This window comes from Stegostoma tigrinum, chromosome 10 (assembly GCF_030684315.1).
Source record: "Stegostoma tigrinum isolate sSteTig4 chromosome 10, sSteTig4.hap1, whole genome shotgun sequence".
In the NCBI taxonomy this organism is placed as follows: Eukaryota; Metazoa; Chordata; class Chondrichthyes; order Orectolobiformes; family Stegostomatidae; genus Stegostoma; species Stegostoma tigrinum.
Genome location: NC_081363.1, coordinates 5358890 through 5374356, shown reverse-complemented (window position 1 = coordinate 5374356; position 15467 = coordinate 5358890). Strand labels below are relative to the sequence as shown.

General features: G+C 43.0%; 1 protein-coding gene across 1 annotated transcript; it reads left to right on the top strand.

Moving 5' to 3' along the window:
• The first annotated feature begins 2616 nt into the window (after window positions 1-2616).
• On the top strand, window positions 2617-13475 carry LOC125455738 (ovarian cancer G-protein coupled receptor 1-like). Its single transcript, XM_048538122.2, has 2 exons — window positions 2617-2691; window positions 10027-13475. Exons 1-2 carry the CDS (start codon window positions 2641-2643, stop codon window positions 10978-10980), a joined length of 1005 nt encoding a protein of 334 aa, XP_048394079.1. The 5' UTR covers window positions 2617-2640; the 3' UTR covers window positions 10981-13475.
• The last annotated feature ends 1992 nt before the right edge of the window (window positions 13476-15467 follow it).

The window sequence follows — 15467 nt, the reverse complement described above, 5'->3', positions numbered from 1 at the left end:
ATTGGCTCGATCTAAACGTCTCACACCCATGGAAAGGCAGCCAACCTAAGGACCCCTCCCACTCCAGGTAACTTCTCATCCAACCTCTTCCAGCAAGCGGAGGATATAAAAGCTTAAACACACAGACCAACAGATTCAAGAACAACTTCTTCCTGACTGTTATTGGACTTCTGAATGGACCTTTCAAATCTAATATTGATCTCATTGCATGTGTATCTTCTCCATAGCCATAAAATTGTATTCCTCGCTCTGTTCCATTACCCTTATGTACATGCACGGTTTGACCTGCCTGTACTGCATGCAAAACAAAACTTTTCACTGTGTGTGGGTACATGTGACAACAATAAATTAAATCAAATCAAAAGATGTTGCAGAGATAGTAGGAACTGCCAATGCTGGAGAATCTAAGATAACACGGTGTAGAGCAGGATGAACACAGCAGGCAAAGCAGCATCAGAGGAGCAGGAAAACTGACATTTCGGGTCGAGACTTGTGTTCATCCAGCTCTACACCGTGTTATCTCAAGTCAAAAGACGCTTGGCTTTTATCCTGGAGTCAGTGGAAGCTATTCTCTTCTAGCAATACCAGCAATGTTATTAGTGATAGCTGTGGATAAGTAGTTAGCACTCTTGCACAAAAACAGAAGTTGTTGGAAAAGCTCAGCAGGTCTGGCAATGTCTGTGAAGAGCAGTCAGAGGTAATGTTCTGAGGAAGGATCACCGGACCCAAAACGTTAATTCTGATTTTTCTTCGGAGAGGCTACCAGACCTGCTGAGCTTTTCCAGCAACCTCTGGCTCTGTTCCTGATTTATAGCATCCGAAGTTCTTTCGGGTTTTATTTAGCACAGCTGGCTCTGACTTGGCAGGCTTGAATCTTAATCCAAAGGTTTGGCAAAAAAGATTCAAAAAAGATTCTTGTGCAGCACTGAGGGAGAACTGCAGTGTAGGAGTCTTGTATTGTCTTGCAGGGGAAGTATTGTACTAAGGCCCCGACTGCCCTCCCAGGTTAACATAAAGGTTTCAGTAACACTGTTTCAAAGAAGAGCAGATGAGTTTTTCAAGGTGGCCTGGCTAAAGTTTATTCATTATCACATTACTGATTATGGAGCTTGCTATATGCAAATTGGTTGCTGTGTTTTTGCCATTACCATGGTGATTACACTCCAAATGGTTCTTCATTGACTTTAAAGCATTTAAGCATGTTCTGAGGATATGAAAAGAAGTTTTGAAATGTAAGTCATTTTTCTTCATGCTCCGGTTCTTTCCCTGTGGTGCTGATAACATAAATGAAAGTAACTAAAGATACTCCATGGACATGTCAGGGGCTGAATGTGCTAACGGGCCCAGTTTGTGAATTGAACGCCTTATTTGACAGCTTATTTTGTAAAGATTTGAATGGATGATTCATTCATGAAAGTTGCCACATTCCAGGATATTAACTTGACATTTACAACAAAAACCAAAAGAACTGCAGATGTTGTAAATCAGGAACAAGAACAAAGTTGCTGGAAAAGCTCAACAGGTCTGGCTGCATCTGTGGAGAGAAAACAGACAGAACTTGACATTTAAACTAGGTAAGGAGAGCTATATTTTCTTAGCAAGGCAACTCTGGAGGGATATATTTAGTTTCAGACCTTTTCTCTGGGATTCTTTGGATTTTTGTTTAATTTTGGCAACTCACACTGAGGACAGAATTTATTGGGGCCTTCATCAGCAGTTGGGAAGCCAGTGGTGCATGTTATGAAGATAATTAACTCTCATTTAAATGGAGCCAAAATCCATTTCATGTGGCACTCCAGATTCAACAAGAAGTCTTCATTATAAACAGGCTTGTGGCCCCTTCAAAGACAGAGCACAATAAAGTGGGAAACCAATCCCAGGCATGCACACACCCAGTCTTGCTAAAGACTTATGTTGAGCTGGAGAGGCTCAAAGGGACGGTGCACCAGAGGCTTCAATGTTGCAGTACCGACATCAACAGGAAGAGGACCAACTCCTGCTGAGCAAGCCTCAGAAAGGTGATGAGTGGACGAGCTTCAAGATGCCTTGGCTCAACCCACAGCCCAGCGTCTTCCGTGAAATACCACCATTAGTCAAAGCACTAATGTCAGCTATGACGGCAACTGTAAAGTGAGGCTCATTGCTGACCTGTGCACTGTGCTGCAGGATGAGCTATAATTACGTTGCTCAGTGGACACCCATTGTGTTTGTGATAATAAAATGTGAGGCTGGATGAACACAGCAGGCCAAGCAGCATCTCAGGAGCACAAAAGCTGACGTTTCGGGCCTAGACCCTTCATCAGAGGGCTCTGAGGGCCAGTGTGGGCTGAATGGCTTGCATCCACAGTGTAGGGATTCCACGAGCCAATATAGGCCATCACAGGCAAAATTTGAACTCCCTTTCCTATGCTAGACAGAGCCAATTGCAACTTCCCTTCAGCTCTTCTTAGTACTAGCTAAAGGTTCTCTACTTGTAATACCATGTGGAGTCACATTTACATCCCTTTTCTGATTACATATTGCAAGATTTTGCTAATTTGGTCGTTTCCTGTTACAAGTACACTCCCACCCAGTTGTGAAGTCATCTGCTTCCTGCTCATTCTCAGTAAACTCTCAGTGCTTTTGAAGTGTGTTGGAAGAATGTCTGAAAGGATAGACACTACAGAGAATAGTACAGGGATATTTCCTAAGGTAAGTGTTTTGTCAAGCACAAGAGTTGGCCAGATGTAGTCTGAGATAAACTCTGTAAAAACAAAGGCGTTATTGCATTTTAGATTGATGTGTTTTAGTTATGAACTGGGTTTTTAAGTTGAGAACAATATCAGAGGCAAGTGAACATGGAGGAAAAAAATCTTAGGTTCAGCTGGTAACTCGCTACCTCCTCTAGAGCTTGCCTCCTGCCTTTTTCTGTATCCATGTCTAGGTGCCACCTGCTATGACAAACAGGGTTTTGAAAGCACATCATGTTTACTTTGCACTTAAACTAATATCAAATTCCCAAAAATATATTTTTGTTGAGAAATATATTCCTTGCTTCATTTTAAATTCGGCCTTTGAATTAACCTTTAGCCTATATGATTCGAAGAATGATCATGTTTTAATTTTTAATGTTATTTCTTTATTTTTCTACCTCATACTAACAAGGACTGTAATCTTAACTTTTAACTTTGTTACCAAGTCCCCATTTATTCAAGATAATAAAACATGAGGCTGGATGAACACAGCAGCATCTCAGTTTATTCATTTGTGCACAGCGGTGGTCAGCCAGCTCGGAGTCAGTCCCCCTGAACTGAGGCGCTTCTAGATCCCCTGCTTGTATTGGTCAGCCTCAGCTTTCCTGATTTGTCCAGGCTAATAACTATGATCAAGGATCTCGTAGTCAACAATGTCTACCTGGTTCCAGTCACCACAAATACATTTCCAAGGAGGGTTTGCGGTGTTTAAAATGCTGCACGAATAGGTTGTTGTTTATTCTCTTCCTGAAAATGACATGGGTAACTTGCTTGACACAAAATGTGAGGCTGGATGAACACAGCAGGCCAAGCAGCATCTCAGGAGCACAAAAGCTGACGTTTCGGGCGTAGACCCTTCATCAGAGAGGGGGATGGGGAGAGGGAACTGGAATAAATAGGGAGAGAGCTTCTTTTTTCAAGTCTCCCCCTCTCTACCTGAAGTACTTAGGTAGTTGTTCTTTGCATATTAGCTCAATGTATCCCTGATGGGTAAGTGTAAATAGTGAGCCAGATAGTTCCCAAAGAAAATCTAATCCTGCCTAACAGTCTAGTGTCCACATTTTATAAAAGAATTTACTGAAATAACTTTGCTGACTCTTCCACTGCTATACCAAGAGAATGTTGCGCTGTCAGAGGTGCATTGAAAATAGGTGCAGGAGTAGACTGTTCAGCCCTTGAAGCCCACACTGGCTTTCAGTTGCTCTATTTCAGCTGAAATGGTAAATGCAGGCCCTAACTGTCCATTCAGGTGAGGCTAGGAATTTCTCCAAAGTGACCAGCCGGAACATCACTAAAATTAGATAATTAAATCATGATTTGATGTTTATTATCCACAGATTGAATGCTGTGTTTCTCGCATCTCAGCAATGGTTGCACCTTGAGTTGTTTTCAACTTGCAAAGCAAGCTGAGAAGTTCTCTGATGGTGAAGGATGCTGTATGAATACAATCTTTCTCTTCACCACGATGTGGAAACAAAGCCCTGACTGCAACATTTTTGCCTTGTTCCTGTTGTGATCCAATCCAGTGTTATATCTGCACAAGTCAGATCCCAGACTGAAATCTGCCTTGATAGGTCATACTTTGACTTATTTTAATTTAACGAGGTGGTCTTTCACCAAAACACAAACACTTAATGCTGCAAATTCTGGTTTAACAATAAAGTAGAAGCTTATTATGCAAAAAATAGAGAAACCGAACTGTTTACTTGGAACACTAATTTAAAATTTTCAAAACACAGTAAAATATAATTCCATAAATCTCAAACTTCCTCCTTTGCAGCACTCGGACCAGACAGAATTCCCCGCTAATTCACAGACATAGAGCTTAATTTAAATGTGGTTGCAATGCCCTATCTTGAGACTCTGTTAGCTTTTTCTTGGAGCTACAACTGAGCTTAAATTCCGCAGCTTCTGGATTTTAACCATACAGACCTGCTGTGGAACTTTTAAACTAAGTCAGTGTCTGCTGACTATGATGATACTATGGCTTTAAGAGGTGTATTTTGTCCTTTTTTCTATGAAGAAAGTTTGAGAAAGAGAGGACCAGCAATCTGTTCCAAGCTAGTAAAGTAAATAGCTCATGCGGCCTTGGGTTTTTGTTTGAAGTTGGAACAGTAGAAGCAGCATGAATAGCTGGAGTCAGACTCCCACAGAACCAGGTTTTTAGTTTAGCTGCCAATGGGTGATGGGATCTTGAAGCTGGTTCTCTCTCTGTTACATTTAAAAGCTTGCATTCTCTGTCTGCTGATAACAAAGTGTGGAGCTGGATGAACACAGCAGGCCAAGCAGCATCTCAGGAGCACAAAAGCTGACGTTTCAGGCCTAGACCCCATTCTCTGTCTGCTGTCAGAATTGCATGTGAGACAATCTGTTGTACTGAATTTGCCTTTGCGAAGGGTATGTTTATGAGATGTTATTATATTGGAACAGTTACTGTTTAGTAGTTTTCAATGGAGTTAAAAGTTATACCAATTCTTCTTCCTTTCATTTGTATTTTAACTGTATGTTAAGAACGGTGTGTGTTTTGCTTAAGGTCGAATAGTGGGACCAATTAAATTACTTCTGGAACACAGCACCTTACTCTTGCCTTTAACTAGGATAAAAGTTAGGGTTTAGGCTATCTCCCTGATATATTTGCAGGGGTAGGGGTTGGTCTGATTCATAACATGACACTCTCAACAACTGCGCATGTGTGTGCTAATGCAGAAACATGCATGTGCATAGACCTGCAAATGGGCAAAGGCTGAGAGGCCCAAACCTCCTCTTACCCCTGTATCCCCCAGGCCTCATTCTCACATCCCAACTGGTTCCCCTGCCCCTTCACCATCTGACCCTGCCCCTCTGCCTCCTCTCCCCATCCCCACATAGAGTGACAACTTGTTGTTGATATTTGTGTCCCCCGCCTTCCCGTCCCTTGCACTGCATCTCACTGAAGCCATTGAAATGTTCATGCACAAATTTAACCAGTGTACATGCACTGGGGTCAGCAAACATAACCTTAAACTAAATTGCATATAACAAGGTAAGCTCTTTTTTACCAGTCCTAAACCCTTTCTCAGGAACAACTGTTTTACACACCCAGCATTAGCCAAGGCTTCTGCAAAAAGAGTCCAAACTGAAGTCAAAATCTTCTTTACCCTCAAAATATGAGTGCTGATAAACAACATTAGAATCTTCATTCTGAAAGCCTAATTCAGGACACTGTCCATTTTACTCGCTTGTAAATTTTCCAAATGTATCTTTGTCAACAAATGAGCAATTGTATTATAGCGAGTCATAGAATTTTTACAGCACAGGAAAAGGCACTTTGGCCCTTCATGTCCATGCCGTCACCAGTCAAAAAGCACCCATTTACTCTAATCCTATTTTCCAGCACCTGCCTATGTGCTATGAGCTTGTAAGTTGTGGCATTTCTAGTGTTCATTAAAGTGCTTTTAGACAGTGAGTTCCAGGTACCCACCACCCTGTAAATAAAGAATACTTGCCTCAAATCTCCTCTAAACTTATCCGTCTTGAACACTTAACTGAATTGAAGCTGTATTTTCCATCCTGTTAGGAAACACGTTCCAACCTTTACCCACTCGCCTGCATGTAAACAACTTCGCTCATGTCACTTCTGCTCCTTTCCCGCATTGTTTTACATCTGCACCCTCTTTTTCTCAATGTTTTCATCATTGGTAACACCTTATGTCCTATTTACTCTCTCTAGATTCTTCATGGTTTTGATTATTCCCACAAAATCTCCTCTCATCCTTGTTTTCTCCAAGGAAAACTTTCCGAACTTCTCCTCAACTGAAGTTTCTGGTCCCAGGAAGCATCCTGACTCTTTTCTACACTCACTTTATAAATTTCACAGCCTTCCAAAAGAGCAACACCCAAAACTGGACAAAATACTCGAGCTGATGCTGAACTGGTGTAATGTACAAGTTCAAAATAACCTTCCTTACTGTTTTAATCTGTTGATAAAGCCCAGGACTAAATGCTTTATTAACTGTACTCTCAATCTACCCTGCAGTCTTTAATAGTGTATACAGGTATAAATCCAGTTGTGATAACCATATATAATATATTGCCAAATTGAATTTTGGATTTTTAAAGTGGAGACAGATGGAATTTGACATCCATTCTATGGAGATAATTTTTTTTTTGTTTAGGCCAGAAAGCCACATATAATTTCTAAGAAAGCATGTTGTTCAGTCAAGTGAGGAAACACACCAAGGACCGTAACTTTTTATTTGGCTTCAGTTCAAAGAATCAAACGTTTGTTCAAAAGAGATGTTTTCTCCAAACAAAAGGGTTTTAGTTTGTGAAGCAGCACCCAATAATGTACACAGTATGATGTTTTACAAGTTCCTTATACATGTAGAATGTAACCTTCCTGCTGTTGTGCTCTATGCCTCTATTAATAAAGCCACATACCATATGCTTTTTATTAACCATGCTCTGAATCTGTCCTGCCAACTTCAGTGACAAATGCACACAGAAACAGAGGTAACCCTGCTCCTTCACCACTTTATGCTGTTTTATATAATCAAACCCTTTATACTGTCTCACATGCCCTCCACGCCATGAAGCAATATATGAATTAGGAGCTGAAATAGGCCATAAGATTGTTGAGCCTACTCCGCAATTTAGTACTAACCTAGCTGATCTGTTTCCAGTTTGAATTCCGCATTCTCAACGACACTCAACAATCTTTAATTTCTCTGCCTAGCAACATAGAACATAACAGCACAGTACAGGCCCTTCAGCCCTCGATGTTGCACCGACCTGTGAAACCAATCTGAAACCCATCTAACCTACACTATTCCATTATCATCCATATGTTTATCCAGTCACCATTTAAATGCCCTTAAAGTTGGCGAGTCTACTACTGTTGCAGACAGGGCATTCCACACCCTTAATACTCTCTGAGTAAAGAACCTACCTCTGATATGTGTCCTATATCTATCACCCCTCAATTTAAAGCTCATGCTAGTCATCACCATCCGAGGAAAAAGGCGCTCCGTACCCACCCTATCTAATCCACTGATCGACTTGTATGTCTCTATTAAGTCACCTCATAACCTCTTCTCTCTAACGAAAACAGCCTCAGGTCCCTCAGCCTTTCCTTATCAGACCTTCCCTCCATACCAGGCAACATCCTGGTAAATCTCCTCTGCACCCTTTCCAATGCTTCCACATCCTTCCTATAATGCGGCGACCAGAACTGTACACAATACTCCCAAGTATGGCCGCATTAGAGTTTTGTACAGCCACAACATGACTCATGGCTCCGAAACTCAATCGCTCCACCAATAAAACCTAACACACCGTACGCTTTCTTAACAACCCTATCGACCTGGGTGGCAACTTTCAGGGATCTATGCACATGGACACCGGGATCTCTCTGCTCATCCACACTACCAAGAATCTTACCATTCACCCAGTACTCTGTATTTCTGTTACTCCTTCCAAAGTGAATCACCTCACACTTTTCCGCATTTAACTCCATTTGCTACCTCTCAGCCCATCTCTGCAGCTTATCTATGACCCTCTGTATCCTTTTGCACTATCCACAACTCCGCCACCTTTAGTGGCATCCGCAAATTTATTAACCCATCCTTCTACGCCCTCATCCAGGTCATTTATTAAAATGACAAAGAGCAGTGCCCCCAAATCAGATCCTTGTGGTACACCACTAGTAACTGAACTCCAGGATGAACATTTCCCATCAACCACCACTCTCAGGTTGTTTTCTCTTTGGAACAGTGAAGGCTAGGGGAGGCTTGATTGACGTCTATAAAATTATGAGATGCATAGTTAGGATTGACGGTCAGAATCTTTCTCTCAGAGGTGAAATATCTGAAACTTTGGGTTTGGAAACTAGGACATTTAAAGTTAGAGGGGGAAAGTGCAAAGGGGATGTGAGGGGCACTTTTTTTTTACACAGAGAGTGGTAGGGATTTGGAATGCACTGGCAGGGATGGCGCCGGTGCAGTTACAATAGGGGCATTTAAGGATCATTTAGATAAGTACATGAACATGCAAGGAATGGAGGGATATGGACCAAGGGCAGGCAGAAGGGATTAGTTTAATTTGGCATCATGTTTGGCACAACGTTGTGGCTGAAGGATCCATTCCTAGGCTGTGTGCTCTCTGTTCTGTAATGAAGTAGTGTTTGTGAAGAGTAGGCTTAGTTACAATATAGCACATGACAGCCAACTGCAAATTGAACATAACAAGATCTCATAATTTTCGATCAAAATCCTGGAACTTCTTTCCTAACAGGAGGTGATGACTGGTGGTATTATCCCTAGACTGTTAACCAGAATTGCAAATAACATTCTGGGGACTAGAGTTCGAATCACACCACAGCAGATGGTAGAATTTGAATTCAATAAAATATCTGGAATTAAGAATCTAACAATGACCATGAATCTATTGTCGATTGTCGGGCAAAAGCCATCTGGCTCACTGATGTCCGTTAGGGAAGGAAACTGCTATCTTTACCTGGTCTGGGCCTACATGTGACTCCAGACCCGCAGCAATGTGGTTGACTCTTAACTGCCCTCTGGGCAATTAAAGTAATAAATGCAGACCTAGCCAGTGACACCCTCGTCCTGTGAATGAATTTTAAAAAAAAACAGGCAAAGGTGCTCCAAAAGAATGTAAATTTGACATCATTAACACAGAACCAGAGAAGGTGATATTGAAACAGATGAAGCAAAAAGTGGGCCCTTCGCAGTCCTACAGAGGAAGTCATGACTGCGAATGCTAGACTGCAGGACGGTGCCAAATGCTGCTTACTGCAATACCAACAGTGTCACCCACTGTAAACAAATATAACCAAACTGAAAAATCCTTTTATAGCTGTAGAACTTAGCTAGACAATGCAACACGGCTTTACAATAACTAGAATCTTGGATCATTTAGCCTTTGAACTGACCACTGTTAAGAGGATCATGGTATAATGTCTACAACTTTTCTGTCTGATCCTTCAAATCCCTCAGTGTCAAAACTCTGTTGATTTTGGTCTTGAATATACTCATTGATTGAACACCTATAGTCCTGTGAGGTAGAGATTGCAGAAATTTACAAATCCCTGAGTGAAGAAGTTTCACCTTGTCTCATTCTTAAATGGCTGACTGATATCCTGATGCATGATTGTTAGGGTAGCATTGGCTCTATGGTGTATTATTGTGGTAAGTGTCTGTGCTTAGACGTGAAGAAGCGCTATTAGGATTTCCTGTTCAGTGTTTATGTATATCTCTCTCCTCCATCGCTCTCACTGTTTTCTTGGTTTTATCAATAGAATGCTACGTGTGACATTCAATACGCCTTCAACTATCGGATATTCTCAACTGTCTATCTCTTGGTGTTTGTCCTGGGCCTGCCCATAAACTGTATTGCCCTTTACACAGCCTACAAGCAAATAAGGCGCAAGCATGAACTGGGAGTATACCTCTTCAATCTGACTGTGGCTGATCTGCTCTATATACTAACCCTGCCCTTCTGGATCGATTTCACTATGAACCATGACAATTGGCGAGCTGGTGCTACCATGTGTCGTATCTGCTCCTTTTTGACCCACACAAATTTATATGCAAGCTCTGTCTTCCTGTGCTGTATTTCCTTTGACCGTTACCTCGGGGTGGTTCATCCTATGAAGTTGACTAGAGCCCGCACGATGAGAGCAGCAATCACAATCAGCTGCATTGCCTGGCTCAGCCAATCAGCATTCAATCTTGAACTATTGATCCAACCAGAGATAGCCAATGAATCCACAAGTCACAAGTTGTGCTACGATATCTACCCCATTGAATCTTGGAAGGCAAATCTCAACTATTTCAGGATTTTCTTTGGATTCCTGCTCCCATTTGCTCTGATCTTCATCTTCTACTGGAGAATTTACAGCTCAGTGAGGAACAGTATTGCTACTCTGCACCATGAGAAGAGAAGAGTGGTGAAGCTGATGCTGAGCATCACAGTGGGTTTCACCATCTGCTTCTTCCCCTACCATACCCTGCTGTTGGTCCGGAGCATCATGGAGAAGGACTGCACCTTTGTAAGCTACATCTTCATCCCTTACCGATTATCGGTGGCTCTCGTCTGCATGAATTGCATCCTGGACCCAATCCTGTATTGTTTTGTGAATGAGACAGCACGCAGGGATATCCTACTTGTCATACTGTTCAGGAAAGGGAACAATGCCTGCAGAGACAGAAAACTGCAAGCCAACAATATGTCAGAGACTGTGATTCTTTAATAAAAACAAAGAATGCTGCAAATGCAGTATCTGTGGCAGGAGAAAAAAAGAGTTAACATTTCAGAAAGAATGACGTCTTGTCAGAACCAAGAGAAGTTAGAGATTGAACAGGTTTGAAACAAGATCAGAGTTTGGGGTAAGTGGAGGATTGGGAGGAAAAAGCATCAGACAACTCCAACATTGCAACATCAGTATATTAACACGCTGAATACACTCTCCATTCGTTTGTAATTATGGAAAAGTGAAAGGAATTGTAGGATTCACTTGTGTCATGATCGAGGTTAAGGCCAAGCATCCGAATTTAGGAAAAGGCAACATTTAGCTTCTACAGCATGCAGAAACTCAAAGAACTGGCCATTCACCACAAGCCCAATTAGCTGCCCAAAACAAAAACAGAAATTGCTGGAAAAGCTCAGCAGGTCTGACAGCATCTGTGGAGAGAAATCAGAGTTAACATTTTGGAAAATGTTGCTTTTTATGCAGAAGATAGGATGGGGGGAGAGGGAAAGTAGTATACAACAGGTGGGAACAGAGCCCAAAGAGAGAGAACAGTTGGACAGACAAAGGACTAGATAATGATCTGGCTATGTGGGTGAATAGCTATTAATGGGGACTGTTAGCAACTAACAATGGGTTGTGCGTAATAGCAGATTATGCGATGACAAGTCTTGGTCTGCAGAGGTTTGGGTAAGGACATAGGAGACCTCAGGTCCAGGAATTGTTGAATTCAGTGTTAAGTCCAGAAGGCTATGCAGTTCCCAAGCGAAAAATGAAATGCTCTTCTTCCAGCTTGCGCTGACCTTCATTGCACTAAGCCTGAGACAGAGATGTTGGCCAGGAACCGGATGGTATGTTGAAGTAGCAGGCAACTGGAAGGGTCTATTTTGTGGGCAGAACATATGTGTTCTGTGAAGCAGTCATCCAGTCTGTACTTTGTTTCACCAATGTAGAGGAGACCACATTGTGAGCAGTGAATACAGTAGACTAGGTTGAGTCAAGTGTCCTTGGAAACTAAGGAAGGACAGGGGTTATACTTATGCAGTCGCAGGAGAAGGTGATCTAGGGCCATGGGGAAGCATTGCCCAAAAAGCTGCTGGTTTGGTCAGCTGCTTGACACTACCTTCGCCATCTTTTAACAAGAAATTGAACAGGCTCGTTATATAGGATGAAGACCAAAAGAACTGCGGATGCTGTAAATCAGGAACAAAAACGAAGTTGCTGGAAAAGCTCAGCAGGTCTGGCAGCACCTGTGGAGGAGAAAACAGAGTTAACATTTCTGGTCTGGTGACCCTTCCTCGGGGCTCATACTCACCAAAGCGAAGGAATTAGTGGGAGATGATCTCAGGGAAGGAAGTGTTGAGTTTCTGCACCAAGTTGCTATTATAGAGGAACATCCTTTATTGGCAACAGCAAAGTTGCTGGAAAAGCATAGCAGGTCTGGCAGCATCTGTGAATGAAAAAACAAAGTTAACATTTTGGGTCAGATGACCCTTCCTCAGAACAGATGAAGGAACAGTTCTGAGGAATGAGGAGCTTTTTCAGCAACTTTGTTTTCATTCCTCATTTACAGTATCTGCAGATCTTTCAGTTTATCCTTTATTGTCATGTGGATTCAATATAAAATACAGTGAACAATGTGTACCATGCTACGCATAAACACCATTCACATTAACTTAGAATAATGTGGAGATGCTGGTGTTGGACTAGAGTGAGCAAGGTCAGAAATTACAGAGCACCCATTACCGTGTTATAGTCTGAGATAACAAAGTGTGGATCTGGATGAACACAGCAGGCCAAGCAGGTTATAGTCCAACAGGTTTATTTGAAAACACACTCTCAGTCTCACTCACTCCGGCTCACGCACATGCACACACACATTCACTAACACACTCTCACTCTCACTCCGTCTCGCGCATATGCACGCACACATTCACTATCTCTTTGCCTCACACACACACACACATTCACTATCTCTCTTGCTCACACACTCTCTCTCTCTTTCTCTTTCTCACACACACACACACACACACACACACACACAGGTGAATCTATGCAGTGAATTTGTATTTGCAGATACATTCTATTTTGTTCATAAACACATTTTTTAGACAGTCAATGTGGCATTTTATAAATTCCTGCTTTAGAAATAAAACCAGTCTGACTCCAAACTAAAACACAAACAGACTCTAAACAAAGCCTCGCACGTAACATACATTGTCTGACCCCAAAGATAACAAAGTGTGAAGCTGGATGAACATAGCGGGCCAAGCCACATCTGAGGAGCACAAAAGCTGACGTTTCGGGCCTAGACATCACCTCTTCGTTACACTGAAAAACCTTTAGTTCTGTGAAGAAAGAACTCTCAGGGCAGTGACTTCAAAGGAATTTGGAGATTTACATATACACGTTAATCAATTAAAACCATCTAAATGATTAAAGATTTAACAACATCTTAGGTTTGTTTAATGCATCCTCATCAGTTGCGTGACCCTTCAATCTTTTACTTCTTAAATTCTGTGTCTGATGCCATGTCTCTCACGAGCACCTGAGGAAACAACAAGGCTCCGAAAGCTTGTGTTTTCAAATAAAACTGTTGGACTATAACCTGGTTTTGTGTGATTTTTAAACTAAGAGTAAGGTAGTCAAAAAAGGATAATTTAAAGAAATTCTAAATCTTCTTTCTCCACTGCTACAGCATGCTGCTGCCAGAGTCCCGCTCATTTCTACACCCACCCCCAACAACATTCGACCAGGAATGTTCCGTTCCATGCTTCCCTCCCCCCACCATACCGTGCTGCTGAGACAACCCCTCAGCCCCCTCCATCGCTCCGGAGACAGGGTCCCTCCATCGGTCACTTCAGGTTACCTGCTCTCACTTGCACCGTCGGTTAGATCTCGCTGTCCACATGCTGCTGTAGAATTCAATCCCACATGCTGCTCCTGGGATTACAGTCCCCGCGCTGCTACTGGGATTACAGTCCCCGTGCTGCTCCTGGGATTACAGTCCCCGCGCTGCTCCTCGGATTACAGCCCCTGCGCTGTACCTGGGATTACAGCCCCCTTGTTGCTCCTGGGATTATAGTCACTGCGCTGTACCTGGGATTACAGTCCCCACGCTGCTCCTGGGAGTACAGTCACTGCGCTGCTCCTGGGATTACAGATCCTGCACTGCTCTTGTGATTACAGTCCCCTCACTGCTCCTGGGATTACAGTCACTGTGCTGCTCCTGGGATTAAAGCCCCCAGTTTGGTCCTGGGATTACGGTCATGGCACTGTGCCTAGGATTACAGATCCTGCGCTGCTCCTGGGATTACAGCCCCCACACTGCTCCTGGGATTACAGTCCCCATGCTGCTCCTGGGAGTACAGTCACTGCACTGCTCCTGGGATTATAGATCCTGCACTGTTCTTGTGATTACAGTCCCCTCACTGCTCCTGGAATTACAGTCCACATGCTGCTCCTGGGGTTACAGTCCCCGCGCTGCTCCTGGGGTTAAAGCCCCCAGTTTGGTCCTGGGATTACAGTCCATGTACTGCTCCTGGATCTACAGTCTATGCACTGCTCCTGGGGTTACTGTCCCCATGCTGCTCCTGGGGTCACGGTCCTGGCACTGCTCCTGGGATTGCAGTCCCTGCGCTGTTCCCAGGATTACAGTCCCCACACTGCTCCAGGGATTACAGTCCCTACGCTACTGCAGGGCTGGCTGCTTGTGGTGGTCCACGGCATGAGGGCTTACTGCTCTGGACTTGCTGCCAGCTTCAAAGCTGAGGGGAGTGAGGAAGAAAAAGGAAAGGAAGGAAGAGGAAAGTGGAGCAGAGGAGTTGTCCATCTTAAAAAGTATTAAAGTACATTAGTCACTGGGTCCTGCTGGGATCTGTCCCAGAATATTGAGGGAAACAAGAGAACAAATTGCTGGAGCATTGACAGACATCTTTGTGTCCTTTTGGCCACAGGTGAGGTCCTGGAGGATTGGAGAATAGCCAATGTTGTCCCATCTTTCCAGAAGGGTAACAGAGATAATCCCTAGAAATTACAGGCCTGTGAGTGGTAGGGAAATTATTGGGAAAGATGGCAGACTGGCGCAAAAGGTATTGCGTTGAGCTAGCAAGATGACAAGCTGACAGAACTGGCTTAATCATAGGACACAGGGTAGCGGTGGGAGGATGCTTTTCAGAATTGAGGGCTATGATTAGAGGTGTTTCATAGGGTTCACTGCTGAGACCTCTGCTGTTCATGATCTACGTAAATGATTTAGAAGAAAAAGTAGCTGGTCTAATTAGTAAGTTGGTGGCTGATACAAAAGTTGGTGGAGTTGCAGATAGTGAGGAGGATTGTTGGTGGATACAACAAAATATCAGTAGGAGACTTTGGCAGAAAAATGGCAGATGGAGTTTAATCTGGACAAGTGTGATGCATTTTGGAAGGTCAAGTACAGGTAGAAATTATACAGTGAATGGCAGAACCCTCAGGAGCATTGATATGCAGAG

Coding starts and splice junctions, on each gene's coding strand:
- LOC125455738 (XM_048538122.2), top strand. CDS start 2,641: ATGTCTGAAAGGATAGACACTACAGAGAATAGTACAGGGATATTTCCT. Junction 2,692..10,026: donor GTACAGGGATATTTCCTAAG/GTAAGTGTTTTG, acceptor TTTTATCAATAG/AATGCTACGTGTGACATTCA.